The following is a 19631-nucleotide window of genomic DNA, read 5'->3' as shown; positions in this document are numbered from 1 at the left end:
ACAGAAGAACTAAACAGACGGGATAAGGCATCAGGCTTGGTGTTCTTGCTACCCGGACGGTAAGAAATCACAAACTCGAAACGAGCGAAAAACAACGCCCAACGAGCTTGACGGGCATTAAGTCGTTTGGCAGAACGGATGTACTCAAGGTTCTTATGGTCTGTCCAAACGACAAAAGGAACGGTCGCCCTCCAACCACTGTCGCCATTCGCCTAGGGCTAAGCGGATGGCGAGCAGTTCACGGTTACCCACATCATAGTTGCGCTCAGATGGCGACAGGCGATGAGAAAAATAAGCGCAAGGATGAACCTTATCGTCAGACTGGAAGCGCTGGGATAGAATGGCTCCCACGCCTACCTCTGAAGCGTCAACCTCGACAATGAATTGTCTAGTGACGTCAGGAGTAACGAGGATAGGAGCGGACGTAAAACGTTCTTTTAGAAGATCAAAAGCTCCCTGGGCGGAACCGGACCACTTAAAACACGTCTTGACAGAAGTAAGAGCTGTGAGAGGGGCAGCAACTTGACCGAAATTACGAATGAAACGCCGATAGAAATTAGCGAAACCTAAAAGCGCTGCAACTCGACACGTGACCTTGGAACGGGCCAATCACTGACAGCTTGGACCTTAGCGGAATCCATCTGAATGCCTTCAGCGGAAATAACGGAACCGAGAAAAGTAACGGAGGAGACATGAAAAGAGCACTTCTCAGCCTTTACGTAGAGACAATTCTCTAAAAGGCGCTGTAGAACACGTCGAACGTGCTGAACATGAATCTCGAGTGACGGAGAAAAAATCAGGATATCGTCAAGATAGACAAAAACAAAGATGTTCAGCATGTCTCTCAGAACATCATTAACTAATGCCTGAAAAACAGCTGGCGCATTGGCGAGACCGAACGGCAGAACCCGGTACTCAAAATGCCCTAACGGAGTGTTAAACGCCGTTTTCCACTCGTCCCCCTCTCTGATGCGCACGAGATGGTAAGCGTTACGAAGGTCCAACTTAGTAAAGCACCTGGCTCCCTGCAGAATCTCGAAGGCTGATGACATAAGAAGCGGATAACGATTCTTAACCGTTATGTCATTCAGCCCTCGATAATCCACGCAGGGGCGCAGAGTACCGTCCTTCTTCTTAACAAAAAAGAACCCCGCCCCGGCCGGAGAAGAAGAAGGCACTATGGTACCGGCGTCAAGAGACACAGACAAATAATCCTCGAGAGCCTTACGTTCGGGAGCCGACAGAAAGTATAGTCTACCTCGAGGAGGAGTGGTCCCCGGAAGGAGATCAATACTACAATCATACGACCGGTGAGGAGGAAGGGAGTTGGCTCGGGACCGACTGAAGACCGTGCGCAGATCATGATATTCCTCCGGCACTCCTGTCAAATCGCCAGGTTCCTCCTGAGAAGTAGGGACAGAAGAAACGGAGGGATGGCAGACATTAAACACTTCACATGACAAGAAACGTTCCAGGATAGGATAGAATTACTAGACCAATTAATAGAAGGATTATGACATACTAGCCAGGGATGACCCAAAACAACAGGAGTAAACGGTGAACGGAAAATCAAAAAAGAAATAGTCTCACTGTGGTTACCAGATACTGTGAGAGTTAAAGGTAGTGTCTCAAATTTGATACTGGGAAGATGACTACCATCTAAGGCAAACATGGGCGTAGGCTTGTCTAACGGTCTGAAAGGAATGTTATGTTTCCGAACCCATGCTTCGTCCATGAAACAACCCTCAGCCCCAGAGTCAATCAAGGCACTGCATGTAGCACCCGAACCGGTCCAGCGTAGATGGACCGACATAGTAGTACAAGATCTAGATGAAGAGACCAGAGTAGTAGCGCTCACCAGTAGCCCTCCGCTTACTGATGGGCTCTGGCCTCTTACTGGACATGAATTAACAAAATGTCCAGCAACTCCGCAATAGAGGCACAGGCGGTTGGTGATCCTCCGTTCCCTCTCCTTAGTCGAGATGCGAATCCCTCCCAGCTGCATGGGCTCAGTCTCAAAGCCAGAGGAGGGAGATGGTTGCGATGCGGAGCAGGGAAACACCGTTGATGCGAGCTCTCTTCCACGAGCCCGGTGACGAAGATCTACCCGTCGTTCTATGCGGATGGCGAGAGCAATCAAAGAGTCCACATCTGAAGGAACCTCCCGGGAGAGAATCTCATCCTTAACCACTGCGTGAGTCCCTCCAGAAAACAAGCGAGCAGCGCCGGCTCGTTCCACTCACTAGAGGCAGCAAGAGTGCGAAACTCAATAGAATAATCCGTTATGGACCGTTCACCTTGGCATAAGGAAGCCAGGGCCCTAGAAGCCTCCCTACCAAAAACTGAACGGTCAAAAACCCGAATCATCTCCTCTTTAAAGTTCTGGAACTTGTTAGAGCAATCAGCCCTTGCCTCCCAGATAGCTGTGCCCCATTCTCGAGCCCGGCCAGTAAGGAGTGAAATGACGTAAGCAACCCGAGCTCTCTCTCTAGAGTATGTGTTGGGTTGGAGAGAGAACACAATCTCACACTGCGTGAGAAAGGAGCGGCACTCAGTGGGCTGCCCGGAGTAGCAAGGTGGGTTATTAACCCTAGGTTCTGGAGGCTCGGCAGGCCAGGAAGTAACAGGTGGCACGAGACGTAGACTCTGGAACTGTCCAGAGAGGTCGGAAACCTGAGCGGCCAGGTTCTCCACGGCATGGCGAGCAGCAGACAATTCCTGCTCGTGTCTGCCGAGCATGGCTCCTTGGATCTTGACGGCAGTGTAACGAGCGTCTGAAGTCGCTGGGTCCATTCCTTGGTCGGTTCCTTCTGTCATGCAGGTGAAAGAGGACCCAAAAGCGACTTAACAGAAACAGAGTTTATTCAAGTCCAAACAGAAAAACGACAAATCCTGAATCCTTAACAGGAAATGTCCAAACAGGGAATAACAGAAATCCTCTAGTCTGTAGAGGCGAATAACAGGAGAAGCGGCCACAGACTGCAGGTCGCTTCGGGTAGGCGCAGGCCGTAGCTGACAGAGACACCTGCTCACACGCAGCATCTGATGAAGGCAAAAACACGACAGGACAGGGCGATACACAATCACAGCACGGTGAATTCTAAACAGGGAACCGACAGGACAGGGACGGAACACAAAGGAAGAAATAGGGACTCTAATCAGGGGAAAGGATCGGGAACAGGTGTGGGAAGACTAAATGATGATTAGGGGAATAGGAACAGCTGGGAGCAGGAACGGAACGATAGAGAGAAGAGAGAGCGAGAGAGTGAGAGAGGGAGGGGGAGAGAGAGGGATAGAAAGAGGGAAAGAACCTAATAAGACCAGCAGAGGGAAACGAATAGAATGGGGAGCACAGGGACAAGACATGATAATAAATGACAAACATGACAGGTTCCTTTGAAGTTGTGGAAACTGATGTTTTTTGGTTTCACATTGGTTGTTGAAATTAAGCCCTATTTTTTCCTGACTGGTAAAACATAAAGTTTTTTAAACGTTCTGAGAACAGAAGAAAAAATGTCCCATGTTCTGGGAACATTTTACTGGGAGGTTCTGAGAACGTTTTACTGGGAAGTTCTGAGAACATTTTACTGGGAGGTTCTGAGAACATTTTACTGGGAGGTTCTGAGAACATTTTTTACTGGGAGGTTCTGAGAACATTTTACTGGGAGGTTCTGAGAACATTTTACTGAGAGGTTCTGAGAACGTTTTACTGGGAGGATTTGAGAACATTTTACTGGGAGGTTCTGAGAACGTTTTACTGGGAAGTTCTGAGAACATTTTACTGGGAGGTTCTGAGAACATTTACTGGGAGGTTCTGAGAACATTTTAATTTGGTTCCTTGGAGGCTTTTCTGGAAGATTTATTACAGAAATTGTAGGTTATTTGGAGGTTTCTGAATAACTTCTTATAACTTTCACTGAATGTTTCAATAAGACTGTTTTAATAACACTGCTTGCTTATTTGGGTACACATGGAAATACATTTCCTTAGGCATTAATCATGGAATCACGTTTATTTTTTATTGTGACACGGCATCAGTGAGATTCAAACCTAGAACACACTGTTTGGTTTCACCTGACTTTATGCTTGTCTCCACCACCCTCCAGGTGTCACCCATCTTACTCAATATCCCCTGTGCATTTATACCTGTGTTCTCTGTTTGTCTGTTGCCAGTTTGTCTTGTCAGGTCTTATCAGTGTTCTTTCCCATCTTCTCAAGTATCTGTTTCCTAGTTTTCCCTGGATCTGACCATTCTGCCTGCCCTGACCCCGGGCCTGCCTGCTATTCTATACCTGCCCGACTCTGACCCGATTACAAACCTCTGCCTGTCCTGACCCCGAGCCTGCCTGCCATTCTGTACCTTTCTGACTCTGTGATTCTGACTGCATTTGGGTCTTACCCTGACTTCTGATAATAATCTTCAATTTTTCTTTTAGGATGATTGGTAGTTACAGTCTTGTCCCATCGCACCAATGTATCAGAGGAAACACTGTACAGCTGACAACAGAAGTCAGCGTGCATGCGCTCAGCCTGCCAGAAGAAGTCGCTAGTGCATGATGGGACAAGGACATCCCAGCCGGCCCTAACCCAAACGACGCTGGGCCAATTGTGAACTGCCTCATGGGTCTCCCAGTCGCAGCCGGCTATGACACAGCCTGTGATCGAACCCGGGTCTGTAGTAACGCCTCTAGCACTACACTGCGCCACTCGGAAGGCCTAATCTTGTGTTATTTATCCATGCCATTAGTCCACTGCACCACCAGGATGGAGCTAGCATGACATGCAAAGCTGTTCATTTGAGTCTTTTCAAAGAGCCCCATTTCAAAGGAAACAGGCACTCATTAAGATCAGGTGTGGCCAAATAGTGGGCGCGGCCAACACACCTGAACACACTTAAGACAGATGATATGTTGATACTGACAACGGAATGTATGTGTTTCTACATAACATTCTTAGAACGTTCCCTGAATGTTATTAAAGTGCTTGTGTTTTTTTTTTAAATGTTCTTGATGTTTTTGGAACAATTTGAGAACATGACTTGAAATAGAACCGTGGGGGAACCCTGTAGGAAACGTTATGCAGAAGAACTGACATTCTCACAGAAGAACATTGTTTCTTAACTTTCTCAGAACTATTTGAGAACATTCCCAATGTCAAACCAGAACATTCCCAATGTCAAACCAGTTGTAGAACATTCCCAATGTCAAACCAGTTGTAGAACATTCCCAATGTCAAACCAGTTGTAGAACATTCTGTCAAACCAGTAAGAACATTCCCAATGTCAAACCAGTTAGAACATTCCCAATGTCAAACCAGTTAAATGTTCTGAGAATGTTCAAACCAGTTGTAGAACATTCCCAATGTCAAACCAGTTGTAGAACATTCCCAATGTCAAACCAGTTGTAGAACGTTCCCAATGTCAAACCAGTTGTAGAACATTCCCAATGTCAAACCAGTTGTAGAACATTCCTGGAACATTACTCAAAATTTGAAATGTAACCACATTGTTCTGTTAAAGTAATGAAATACCAAGTAACTTACATTTTTTTTGTCAAGATCCTTAAATGTGCTGAGAATGTTCCAAAGCCAAGCAACCAACCTGCACCATTCCCATAACGTTGTGGGAAGGTTGTATGCAAAACAATCATAGGACAACCACACCTTTACCAAGCTCTAAGAAAACACATGGTTCTCAGAACGTTATGCGCTAGCTGGGTAGCATCTTTTGAATTTTGACGGAGGGGGCATTTGGCCCGTAACTTGCAAAAGAGAGGGCGGACCTCTTCATTCCAGTTCGTCAATCCTCGTTTCTATCTCTTCTCTTAACAAAAAATAAAACAAACTCTTACGTACTCAGAAGACCGAGGTGGGTTTTCCCGGGACATCGCTCCTTTCTGATTTATTTTCGATCCTAACAAACTCTCCAGTCCCTAACATGACGCTGCCACCACAATACTTAAAACAAATACCAAAGGCATCAACAGCACTGTATTCATGACACATTACTGGCCTGTATGACAAAGAGAAGAGAAGGAAGGCCTTGTTAAATAAACTGCTTCATTCTGTTGGCAACAAGGCCATTAAGTAATACTGCAAGACAACATGATCTGTATTTTCAAGTGTGACATCATCATTATCATCATGTTATGGGTATTCAAACAGGAGGAAGAAGGAAAATAATACTGTCAATGGCTACGGATTTAAGAAAGGGTGTTTCTGCTCTTTTCTTTCCCTGGGATGTGGCAGAATAGCTCACTGGTAACTGAGTGGGTGGCCAAACACTGCTGTAGAGACCATACATCAGGTCATTGACATGTTTCAGGGACTGTAAAGACAGAGATGAATCATGATTAACCATGACCTAAGGTCGTCACTAAGTTAGACTGAGCCTAGTAAGTACATTGACTATGTTGCCCCTCAGCAATCTGGTAGTCAGGCAGACATACAGCTCTGGTAAAAAGTCGTGCTGTATAGTGCACGACTTTTTACATAGGCAATAGGGTGCAGGTTGGGAAGCATCCCATGTCTGTAACAGCTGAGCTCCAGTCCAAAGCAAGGACAAACTTCATAATTCATCCTGCTGCCATGTTCTGAGGGAGGAAAGGGCTAAACTCAACATACACATACAGAATAACATGACCAGTTATGTTATCATCATAGTCTCTCTAGTTAGATCACTGAGCAAGAGACACACACACACACACACACACACACACACACACACACACACACACACACACACACACACACACACACACACACACACACACACACACACACACACACACACACACACACACACACACACACACACACACACACACACACACACACACACACACACACACACACACACACACACACACACACACACACACACACACACACACACACACACACAGCTAGCATGACACAATGTTGACATTAATGAAGTTATTGTGATCTCTCTCTGTCTCTCCCACTCACTTTCACTCACACACATTTTCTGTCTTTAACTAAACATACATCAAAATGTCAAAACATTAACAGGCTATTTTTGGCTACAACAGGTAAAAATGGAAACTGACCGTGTCCATGGAGGATTTGCCAGAGAGTAAATGTTTACGAGCTAAAATTCCGCTAATGTTAGCTAGCTAGAAAATGTTTCCTTGACGTTTGTCTCGCCAAAAACCACCGCTTTACTTATCAAAGTAAAACAAGAAGAAGAACAGGGATTACCACTTAGCAGTCAAATCTTTTTTTTCTTTTTTGGTGAACATTTTGAGAAACTGTTGTTGTTTTCCAGCTGTGTTGTTGTGTATCCTACTGGGCACCCTGTCCCAACTGCCATATGGAACGTTGACCGATGGGCTTGAGCAAGCAGGTCAGCTCAGTGAGGACAGAACATAAAGACAGACTGCCACCATGTCTGGCTCAGTGTGCTGCCAAGCATGCAGGACTGGGGCTGAAGGGGTTTAAGGTTAGGGGAACCACAGGGAATGTGTTTGAGCATGTGAACAGGTCGGGTAGCAGACCTCAAAGGAATCCTAGATCCCTGGATCCCCCGAAGGCCCACAGGCCATTGGGGGGATTGTCACCATATCCACTTTAACTCTGGAGGAGATTAGCACCACGGTCTCAGAGGAGAGGAGCGGCATAGTCCTCTCTCTAAGCTTCATGACAACTACTCAGAGAGAGGTGAGGTGCAGGAACAGAGAGAGGGAGAGCAATAGGGAGGGAAAGGGAGATTAGGTAACATGCTTTATCTAAAGTGCCCCCCCACCACACCCACCCTCTACTGAAACTAACACAATCCTGAGCCAAGGCAAACTAACAAACCCCTCCCTATCCTCCTCAAACTCACCAATCAAAAAAATGAGATGAGATCCACCTCTGGGGCAGGTCACTGGGGCAGCTAGCCTGGACAGATGGGACCCCCCCCCCTCCACCACAAAAACCCTTTCCTTTCACAACCCCTGTCTGTCAGTCAGTCTGACTGGACAAAACACCACCACCATGAAAATGGAAATGAGTGTATAATTAGGGCCAGTCCTTTGACAAGAGATCTCCAGTCTCCAGAGGGTTAAGAGTTAGGCCAATGAACCCTTATTACAGAAAGAAAGGGTGTTTAAATTAGATGGGTAACCTGAGAAGCCGACAGGGCTACAGGAGAAGAATGTCTAGAGGGCATTAAAGGAGAGGAGACAAAGAGGAAACCTCCTATAGGCTACCATTAACCTTCAACCTCACAGACAGGAAATTGCAAACAATGTACTTTCTGTGGTACACTTCCTTCTAGCTTTTGAACTCTATTCATTTACATGCAATGCCGGGACATAATGTATATAATATAATACAGTATATTGAGCAAAACCAACTTGTTTGATTAGATTTTTTAAATTTTATTAGATATTTTCCATGCTTCCTCATTTTGCTGGGTTGGTAGGACAAGTCTTCTCTCAATCAAACAACAACAGACAGCAACGATCGTCACTCATCTTCAGCTTCCAATCCACCCAATTATTTAATTTAACCTTTATTTAACTTGGCAAGTCAGTTAAGAACCAATTCTTATTTACAATGAAGGCCTACCACAATCTCATCTCCAGCTTCCAATGCTCCCCCCACTCCAGCTTCCAATGCTCCCTCCACTCCAGCTTCCAATGCTCCCTCCATTCCAGCTTCCGATGCTCCCTCCACTCCAGCTTCCAATGCTCCCTCCATTCCAGCTTCCGATGCTCCCTCCACTCCAGCTTCCAATGCTCCCTCCATTCCAGCTTCCGATGCTCCCTCCACTCCAGCTTCCAATGCTCCCTCCATTCCAGCTTCCGATGCTCCCTCCACTCCAGCTTCCAATGCTCCCTCCATTCCAGCTTCCGATGCTCCCTCCTCTCCAGCTTCCGATGCTCCCTCCATTCCAGCTTCCGATGCTCCCTCCACTCCAGCTTCCAATGCTCCCTCCATTCCAGCTTCCGATGCTCCCTCCACTCCAGCTTCCAATGCTCCCTCCATTCCAGCTTCCAATGCTCCCTCCACTCCAGCTTCCAATGCTCCCTCCACTCCAGCTTCCAATGCTCCCTCCACTCCAGCTTCCAATGCTCCCTCCACTCCAGCTTCCAATGCTCCCTCCATTCCAGCTTCCGATGCTCCCTCCACTCCAGCCTCCAATCCTCCCTTTTCTCCAGCCTCCAATCCTCCCTTATCTCCAGCCTCCAATCCTCCCTTATCTCCAGCTTGCAAGACCTATCAGGGCAGTTACAATGCAGATCAGCAGTCAAATCAAATCAAATGTATTTATATTGCCCTTCTTACATCAGCTGATATCTCAAAGTGCCGTACAGAAACCCAGCCTAAAACCCCAAACAGCAAACAATGCAGGTGTAGAAGCACAGTGGCTAGGAAAAACTCCCTTGAAAGACCAAAACCTAGGAAGAAACCTAGAGAGGAACCAGGCTATGAGGGGTGGCCAGTCCTCTTCTGGTTGTGCCGGGGGGAGATTATAACAGAACATGGCCAAGATGTTCAAATGTTCATAAATGACCAGCATGGTCCAATAATAATAATCACAGTAGTTTTTGAGGGTGCAACAAGTCAGCACCTCAAGAGTAAATATCAGTTGGCTTTTCATAGCCGATCATTAAAAGTAGCTCTACCTCTCCTGCTGTCTCCAGAGAGTTGAAAACAGCAAGTCTGGGAAGGTAGCACGTCCGGTGAACAGATCAGGGTTCCATAGGCAGAACAGTTGAAACTGGAGCAGCAGCACGGCCAGGTGGACTGGGGACAGCAAGGCGTCATCAGGCCAGGTAGTGCTGAGGCATGGTCCTAGGATTAGGATCCCACTACACTAGGCTGTTGCCAATAGACTGTAGTCCTGGAGGGCTCCACTGTGAATTGATCCCACTAGACTGTAGTCCTGGAGGGCTCCACTGTGTATTGATCCCACTATAATAGACTGTAGTCCTGGAGGGCTCCACTGTGTATTGATCCCACTAGACTGTAGTCCTGGAGGGCTCCACTGTGTATTGATCCCACTACACTAGACTGTAGTCCTGGAGGGCTCCACTGTGTATTGATCCCACTAGACTGTAGTCCTGGAGGGCTCCACTGTGTATTGATCCCACTACACTAGACTGTAGTCCTGGAGGGCTCTACTGTGTATTGATCCCACTAGACTAGACTGTAGTCCTGGAGGGCTCCACTGTGTATTGATCCCACTAGACTGTAGTCCTGGAGGGCTCTACTGTGTATTGATCCCACTACACTAGACTGTAGTCCTGGAGGGCTCCACTGTGTATTGATCCCACTAGACTGTAGTCCTGGAGGGCTCCACTGTGTATTGATCCCACTACACTAGACTGTAGTCCTGGAGGGCTCTACTGTGTATTGATCCCACTAGACTAGACTGTAGTCCTGGAGGGCTCCACTGTGTATTGATCCCACTAGACTGTAGTCCTGGAGGGCTCCACTGTGTATTGATCCCACTAGGCTGTAGTCCTGGAGGGCTCCACTGTGTATTGATCCCACTAGATTGTAGTCCTGGAGGGCTCCACTGTGTATTGATCCCACTACACTAGACTGTAGTCCTGGAGAGCTCCACTGTGTATTGATCCCACTAGACTGTAGTCCTGGAGGGCTCCACTGTGTATTGATCCCACTACACTAGACTGTAGTCCTGGAGGGCTCCACTGTGTATTGATCCCACTAGGCTGTAGTCCTGGAGGGCTCCACTGTGTATTGATCCCACTAGACTGTAGTCCTGGAGGGCTCCACTGTGTATTGATCCCACTAGGCTGTAGTCCTGGAGGGCTCCACTGTGTATTGATCCCACTAGACTGTAGTCCTGGAGGGCTCCACTGTGTATTGATCCCACTACACTAGACTGTAGTAAGTCGCTCTGGATAAGAGCGTCTGCTAAATGACTTAAATGTAAATGTAAATGTAGTCCTGGAGAGCTCCACTGTGTATTGATCCCACTAGACTGTAGAACTGGAGGGCTCCACTGTGTATTGATCCCACTAGACTGTAGTCCTGGAGGGCTCCACTGTGTATTGATCCCACTACACTAGACTGTAGTAAGTCGCTCTGGATAAGAGCGTCTGCTAAATGACTTAAATGTAAATGTAAATGTAGTCCTGGAGAGCTCCACTGTGTATTGATCCCACTACACTAGACTGTAGTCCTGGAGGGCTCCACTGTGTATTGATCTCACTACACTAGACTGTAGTCCTGGAGGGCTCCACTGTGTATTGATCCCACTACACTAGACTGTAGTCCTGGAGGGCTCCACTGTGTATTGATCCCACTACACTAGACTGTAGTCTTGGAGGGCTCCACTGTGTATTGATCCCACTAGACTGTAGTCCTGGAGGGCTCCACTGTGTATTGATCCCACTAGACTGTAGTCCTCGAGGGCTCCACTGTGTATTGATCCCACTACACTAGACTGTAGTCCTGGAGGGCTCCACTGTGTATTGATCCCACTAGACTGTAGTCCTGGAGGGCTCCACTGTGTATTGATCCCCATAGACTAGACTGTAGTCCTGGAGGGCTCCACTGTGTATTGATCCCCATAGACTAGACTGTAGTCCTGGAGGGCTCCACTGTGTATTGATCCCACTACACTAGACTGTAGTCCTGGAGGGCTCTACTGAGTATTGATCACACTAGACTGTAGTCCTGGAGGGCTCCACTGTGTATTGATCCCACTAGACTGTAGTCCTGGAGGGCTCCACTGTGTATTGATCCCACTAGACTGTAGTCCTAGAGGGCTCTACTGTGTATTGATCCCACTACACTAGACTGTAGTCTTGAAGGGCTCCACTGTGTATTGATCCCACTAGACTGTAGTCCTAGAGGGCTCCACGGTGTATAGATCCCACTAGACTAGACTGTAGTCCTGGAGGGCTCCACTGTGTATTGATCCCACTACACTAGACTGTAGTCCTGGAGGGCTCCACTGTGTATTGATCCCACTAGACTAGACTGTAGTCCTAGAGGGCTCCACTGTGTATTGATCCCACCAGACTAGACTGTAGTCCTGGAGGGCTCCACTGTGTATTGATCCCACTAGACTGTAGTCCTGGAGGGCTCCACTGTGTATTGTTCCCACTAGACTGTAGTCCTGAAGGGCTCCACTGTGTATTGATCCCACTACACTAGACTGTAGTCCTGGAGGGCTCTACTGTGTATTGATCCCACTAGGCTGTAGTCCTGGAGGGCTCTACTGTGTATTGATCCCACTAGACTGTAGTCCTGGAGAGCTCCACTGTGTATTGATCCCACTAGACTGTAGTCCTGGAGGGCTCCACTGTGTATTGATCCCACTACACTAGACTGTAGTCCTGGAGGGCTCCACTGTGTATTGATCCCACTAGAGTAGACTGTAGTCCTGGAGGGCTCCACTGTGTATTGATCCCACTAGACTGTAGTCCTGGAGGGCTCCACTGTGTATTGATCCCACTACACTATACTGTAGTCCTGGAGAGCTCCACTGTGTATTGATCCCACTAGACTGTAGTCCTGGAGGGCTCCACTGTGTATTGATCCCACTACACTAGACTGTAGTCCTGGAGGGCTCCACTGTGTATTGATCCCACTAGACTGTAGTCAAGGGGGGCTCCACTGTGTATTGATCCCACTAGAGTAGACTGTAGTCCTGGAGGGCTCCACTGTGTATTGATCCCACTAGACTGTAGTCCTGGAGGGCTCCACTGTGTATTGATCCCACTACACTAGACTGTAGTCCTGGAGGGCTCCACTGTGTATTGATCCCACTAGACTGTAGTCCTGGAGGGCTCCACTGTGTACTGTTTCAGTATGTTGGTTTATCATCCTTGCCTTTTACCCAGAGACTGACCGGCCAGGGTAACAAGTTGTGTGGAAGCTCTCATTTACATGATTTGCTGGTATTGATCAATGGAGTGTGTCAAAAACAGATGACAACCCCTCAGGACTGTGAGTCATTCTCACTATATGTTCTTCTAGCATGTGTCTGGCTGCAGTCACAATACAGCACTACTCCACAAGGAGCCTCTTATGTGGACCATGGGAAGAATGATGGCGTCAGGTAGTTTTGGTTCAGCAGATGGAGAAGTGGAGGAATCATACAGAGACCCATTTAGAACCACACACCCATGACCCATTTAGATCCACCATGACCCATTTAGAACCACACACCCATGACCCATTTAGATCCACCATGACCCATTTAGAACCACACACCCATGACCCATTTAGATCCACCATGACCCATTTAGAACCACACACCCATGACCCATTTAGATCCACCACGACCCATTTAGAACCACACACCCATGACCCATTTACAACCACCATGACCCATTAGGAACCACACATCCATGACCCATTTAGATCCACCATGTCCCATTTAGAACCACACACCCATGTCCCATTTAGAACCACACACCCATGTCCCATTTAGAACCACCATGACCCATTTAGAACCACACACCCATGACCCATTTAGAACCACACACCCATGTCACATTTAGAACCACACACCCATGACCCATTTAGAACCACACACCCACGACCCATTTAGAACCAAACACCCACCACCAATTTAGAACCACACACCCACGACCCATTTAGAACCACACACCCATGTCCCATTTAGAACCACATACCCACGACCCATTTAGAACCACACACCCATGTCCCATTTAGAACCACACAACCACGACCCATTTAGAACCACACACCCATGACCCATTTAGAACCACACACCCATGTCCCATTTAGAACCACACACCCATGACCCATTTAGAACCACACATCCATGACCCATTTAGAACCACACACCCACGACCCATTTAGAACCTTTATAGAAGACAAGAGGTGCCTAACAGGACTTTATAGAAGACAAAAGGAGCCTAGCAGGACTTTATAGAAGACAAGAGGAGCCTAACAGGACTTTATAGAAGACAAGAGGAGCCTAACAGGACTTTATAGAAGACAAGAGGAGCTTTATAGAAGACAAGAGGAGCCTAACAGGACTTTATAGAAGACAAGAGGAGCCTAACAGGACTTTATAGAAGACAAGAGGAGCCTAACAGGACTTTATAGAAGACAAGAGGACCCTAAAAGGACTTTATAGAAGACAAGAGGAGCCTAACATGACTTTATAGAAGACAAGAGGAGGCTAACAGGACTTTATAGAAGACAAGAGGAGCCTAACAGGACTTTATAGAAGATAAGAGGAGCCTAACAGGACTTTATAGAAGACAAGAGGAGCCTAACAGGACTTTATAGAAGACAAGAGGAGCCTAACAGGACTTTATAGAAGACAAGAGGCGCCTAACAGTACTTTATAGAAGATAAGAGGAGCCTAACATGACTTTATAGAAGACAAGAGGAGCCTAACAGGACTTTATAGAAGATAAGAGGAGCCTAACAGGACTTTATAGAAGACAAGAGGAGCCTAAACGGCCTGACAAACAACACTCATCATAGGACACATTGGTTCTTTAAACACGATCAGTATTCCACATTATAAATAACAAATAATGTGCCAGAAACGGGGAATTTCTCCAAGTTTATTGTCTACATAATCTGAATTCTCAGACTCACTCATGGGGCTGATTCATCAGTTTAGAAAACAAACATGTTAAATATGTAGCCAAAGTTAGTCACAACCAATTTCAATGTATAACATACGTTTTGCAAATTCGTCAAAATACTGTACGAATTGCAATTTGTAACTGTAGATTAGAACAAGGCTGGTCAAAAAGCAACACACAGAGGCGTGGTCTTCTACTCCTTGCCTCATGAATATATGTAAATCAGCGTTCTTGCCAGTCACTTTGTGTGTAATTCGGACAAGCTTTCAGATCAGCTGTGGACAGACAGAGTAAATCAACCTGCATGCTTTTTTCTGCAGATAACTAAATAGAATATAAAGATACGAACTGACTAGAAGACCCTGAGCAGACAGAGGAGAGGAAAAAGGAAGCTTTTTTATCTAAAAAAAATCTGTGTCTTGTTGGGGAAGGTCTTGTTCTCTACTCCGTGCATGTTTTACATTGGAGAAGTGCGTTGGTGCTTTTAATCGGCCAGACGCGGTCTAGTTTCCAAGCGGAGCGGCAAGACAACACCAGAGACATGATTTTGAGACTGGGCTCAGTTGTTGGCGTTGCTGCTTTTTGTTTACATGCGTTATTGTTGTGGTTTTATGCAAAGGTATGTGGATTACTTTACTGTTGCACATTGTGGAATATGCCCAGAGGGCTACTGTGGACGCATTGATTCTTCAGTATGCTACTTTGATTTAAAACATCATGTTCGGACTGTGGGAAATGTCTAGTTAGAGTCTATAAGTTCTATGGTTGTTTGTGTTTTTCTGTGTTGTTGGACTGCATTGATCGGGTGCAACCCTCCTCACTAAGCCCGTTTTGAGTTTTGCCCGGTCAAATGTGTTTAACAAGTCACATTTAGTTGTTTTCGAGAACTTTATGGTTCAATTAGTGTGATATTATCCACAGTTTACATAGTTTTGTAGATGCGCTTGCAACTGTTTTTTAAAAAGTTTTTTCTAGCTGACTATCTATTTGCAGTGCAATAATTTCACTTTGCTTCGCTGAGATTTTAACTCCACGAAATGTGGAATTCTCAGCAACACTTTACTTTGCAGGAATCTATAAAATCGAACTGCACCGAATGTCTGCGCCGTTACAATCTCTCCATGTCCAGCGGTTTCACCGTTTCTTGGTTCTGCTTTACCAACAGGTGGTGGAGGGAACCGGTCAGTTCGAGTTGGACATCTTATCGATGAACAACCGGAACGGCGAGCTTCTTAACGGGCAGTGTTGTGACGGTTCACGGATCACCGGGGATCGGAAATGCAGGATGGATGAGTGTGATACGTATTTTAAAGTGTGTTTGAAGGAATACCAGTCGCGGGTCTCGGCTGCGGGACCGTGCAGTTTCGGGTCCGGATCTACGCCTGTCCTGGGAGGAAATGTATTTTCTTTGAAGAGCTCTGCGAGGAATGAAGGATCCAGGATTGTTTTGCCGTTCAGTTTTGCCTGGCCAGTAAGTAACTATCTTCGACCTCTTCAGTGACCTAAAATAATTAGGCTAGACTGTTAAAACAGGATAACCATAATATTTTGGTGGTTTAAAAAAATACGTGTTATGGGATGTAACTTTAGCACGGTTATATTTGCAATTATACTGCCAATCAATCACACGGGAGATCTCTATGGCGTCCTCATTAACTAATTCACCAGACCACAGGTGTGAAATTGTCATTTGTTTTCTACAAAGATAAATCCACGATTTAAATTATGCCAGTCATTATAATGCTAGAAATATAGAGAGCATACAGTAGGATGAGTTTTTTTTATTTCTTCATTCAGAGTATTCTTCTATCAATAACATCTGGCAGAGGTTGCCCCATGGAGTTCTGTTATCCAGCTGGCCCCAAGTTGTTACTATTCCACCCTGTATCCAGCTGGCCCCAAGTTGTTACTATTCCACTCTGTATCCAGCTGGCCCCAAGTTGTTACTATTCCACTCTGTATCCAGCTGGCCCCAAGTTGTTACTATTCCACCCTGTTTCCAGCTGGCCCCAAGTTGTTACTATTCCACCCTGTATCCAGCTGGCCCCAAGTTGTTACTATTCCACCCTTTATCCAGCTGGCCCCAAGTTGTTACTATTCCACCCTGTATTCTGTATCCAGCTGGCCCCAAGTTGTTACTATTCCACTCTGTATCCAGCTGGCCCCAAGTTGTTACTATTCCACTCTGTATCCAGCTGGCCCCAAGTTGTTACTATTCCACTCTGTATCCAGCTGGCCCCAAGTTGTTACTATTCCACCCTGTTTCCAGCTGGCCCCAAGTTGTTACTATTCCACCCTGTATCCAGCTGGCCCCAAGTTGTTACTATTCCACTCTGTATCCAGCTGGCCCCAAGTTGTTACTATTCCACCCTGTATTCTGTATCCAGCTGGCCCCAAGTTGTTACTATTCCACCCTGTATCCAGCTGGCCCCAAGTTGTTAATATTCCACCCTGTTTCCAGCTGGCCCCAAGTTGTTACTATTCCACCCTTTATCCAGCTGGCCCCAAGTTGTCAGAGGACTCCACCCTTTGATCATGTCTGTTCTGGTTCCCACCTCAATTCTTACACTGTGAATTAATGTCATGTTGTGACAGGGACTCTGGTTTGGTGTTATGATGTTGTGTGGGAGATTGTGGTTTACTAACCCCAGTGTTGATATGAACAAGAGACAGTAAACATGTGGTATGACTCTAGTCTTGCCTGGCAGACTCACTCGGGGCACTCCACTACAGCTTTGGGAAGAGACTAATTTGACCCTTAAGGGGAGCGTTCCGCAGGACGAAAACGTTTGAACACTCAGATAGAAATATGCAATGTAGAACATGTATGCCTCTTAACATCAGCTGTATTGGTGGCGTTCTGCAACGTTAAACAACTTGGCCCAGGTTTCACTCTTCTCCAGCCCCACTATGTTCTTCCTCCTAGTCCCTACATGCTGCTGTCAGATCTGGGTTCAAGTTCTAGGCCTATTTCATAAGATCTAGATCGATAGATAGATATGCATGATTCATCTTTCCTGTTGCAATGTAACCAATAGAAATGTCCCAATAGTAGTGCATTACTGCTTGATGGGTTGTATAGGCAGACTGGAAATTGACATGTACAACCTAGTTCCTCCTCCCCAGTATCTGAGAAGTCTTTTAAAACAGTCAAACGAAGTGTTTGCTATTTTTAGCTCAATGGAATTAGTAAAAAACATAATGGACTCTTTGAATGCTGGTTTTACTTTTTGGCAAAAGTCAACCCTTTTAAAGGGAAATTCCATCCAAAAGCTCTCTTGGTATTTGTTTCCTCAGTCAATTGTTGATATAATCCCCAAAATGCTTTGCATGTCAGTAATCAAGTTTTCAAGATTATATAACTTTCAAAATACTCAAATACAGACGGTGTGCCGCTAAATGCATATCTTGGTGATTTTAAACAGATCTGAATTTGGGACAGTTTGTAGTTTTCAGAATGCTTCCCGAGGCTGCCACACACAGGGTGCAGTAAGGTGGAACAGTCAGCCTGGCTGGTCCTTCCCTGTCACCATGGTCCCTGTCCAAAGGGCCATTGAGCCTGTCTGTCTCTTTTTCTCTCTCTGTCTCCTGCTCTCTCTCTGTCTCTCTCTCTCTCTGTGTCTCTCTCTCTCTGTGTCTCTCTCTCTCTGTGTCTCTCTCTCTCTGTGTCTCTCTCTCTGTGTCTCTCTCTCTCTGTGTCTCTCTCTCTCTGTGTCTCTCTCTCTCTGTGTCTCTCTCTCTCTGTGTGTCTCTCTCTCTCTGTGTGTCTCTCTCTCTCTGTGTCTCTCTCTCTCTCTGTGTGTCTCTCTCTCTCTGTGTCTCTCTCTCTCTCTGTCTCTCTCTGTGTCTCTCTCTGTGTCTCTCTCTGTGTCTCTCTCGGTTTGTCTCTCTCTGTCTCTCTCGGTTTGTCTCTCTCTGTGTCTCTCTCGGTTTGTCTCTCTCTGTGTCTCTCTCTGTGTCTCTCTCTGTGTCTCTCTCGGTTTGTCTCTCTCGGTTTGTCTCTCTCTGTCTGTCTCTCTCGGTTTGTCTCTCTCGGTTTGTCTCTCTCGGTTTGTCTCTCTCGGTTTGTCTCTCTCGGTTTGTCTCTCTCGGTTTGTCTGTCTCGGTTTGTCTCTCTCGGTTTGTCTGTCTCTCTCTCTTTCTGTTTCTCTCTGTGTCTCTCTCTCTTTCTGTTTCTCTCTGTGTCTCTCTCTCTTTCTGTTTCTCTCTGTGTCTCTCTCTCTTTCTGTTTCTCTCTGTGTCTCTCTCTCTTTCTGTTTCTCTCTGTGTCTCTCTCTCTTTCTGTTTCTCTCTGTGTCTCTCTCTCTTTCTGTTTGTCTGTCTGTGTTTCTCTCTGTCTCTCTCTCTCTTTCTGTTTCTCTCTGTTTGTCTGTCTGTTTGTCTGTCTCTGTTTGTCTGTGTCTGGAAAGCATGGTTCGCTGAATGTTAATAAGTTGTCTAACTACTTACTTTAATAACTAGTTTATATCAAGATAGGGGGAATGCTGAAGACGCTTTTGGCTGAGCTGGTTGTCTTTATACTGTCACAGCGTGTGGATGGATAGCCAGGCCAATCCTCATTAAGTACAGCAGTGGAGTGTGAGTGGTGTGGTTAAGGAAATGCCTGAGTTCCAACCAAGTGTGAAGGGACGAGAGGGACCCAATCAAAGCCACAGGCCCAGTGACGGGCATAGCTGGGAGGGACAGCAGACCAGGCCCAGTGGCAGGCATAGCTGGGAGGGACAGCAGGCCAGGCCCAGTGGCAGACATAGCCGGGAGGGACAGCAGGCCAAGCCCAGGCCCAGTGGCAGACATAGTTGGGAGGGACAACAGGCCAGGCCCAGGCCCAGTGGCAGACATAGCTGGGAGGGACAGCAGACCAGGCCCGGTGGCAGACATAGCTGGGAGGACAGCCGGCCCAGGCCCAGTGGCAGGCATAGCTGGGAGGGACAGCAGGCCAGGCCCAGTGGCAGACATAGTTGGGAGGGACAACAGGCCAGGCCCAGTGGCAGGCATAGCTGGGAGGGACAGCAGGCCAGGCCCAGTGGCAGGCATAGCTGAGAGGGACAGCAGGCCAGGCCCAGTGACTGGCAT

At 46.7% G+C, this 19631-nt stretch overlaps 1 protein-coding gene across 6 annotated transcripts in view; it reads left to right on the top strand.

The window, feature by feature from the left end:
* The first annotated feature begins 14823 nt into the window (after positions 1-14823).
* Positions 14824-19631, top strand: part of LOC124040455 (protein jagged-1b-like) — a 210334-nt gene continuing 205526 nt past the window's right edge. For all 6 annotated transcript variants that reach the window (XM_046357673.1, XM_046357674.1, XM_046357676.1 and 3 more), the window contains exons 1-2: positions 14824-15177; positions 15724-16029. In XM_046357673.1, the coding sequence (XP_046213629.1) occupies positions 15100-15177; positions 15724-16029 (384 nt within the window). In that variant the 5' untranslated portion in view covers positions 14824-15099. The remainder of the gene's footprint in view (positions 15178-15723; positions 16030-19631) is intronic.

Source organism: Oncorhynchus gorbuscha, linkage group LG07 (genome assembly GCF_021184085.1).
Source record: "Oncorhynchus gorbuscha isolate QuinsamMale2020 ecotype Even-year linkage group LG07, OgorEven_v1.0, whole genome shotgun sequence".
NCBI classification, from domain to species: Eukaryota; Metazoa; Chordata; class Actinopteri; order Salmoniformes; family Salmonidae; genus Oncorhynchus; species Oncorhynchus gorbuscha.
The sequence above is the reverse complement of the archived record's forward strand: the minus strand, read 5'-3'. Positions and strand labels throughout refer to the sequence as shown.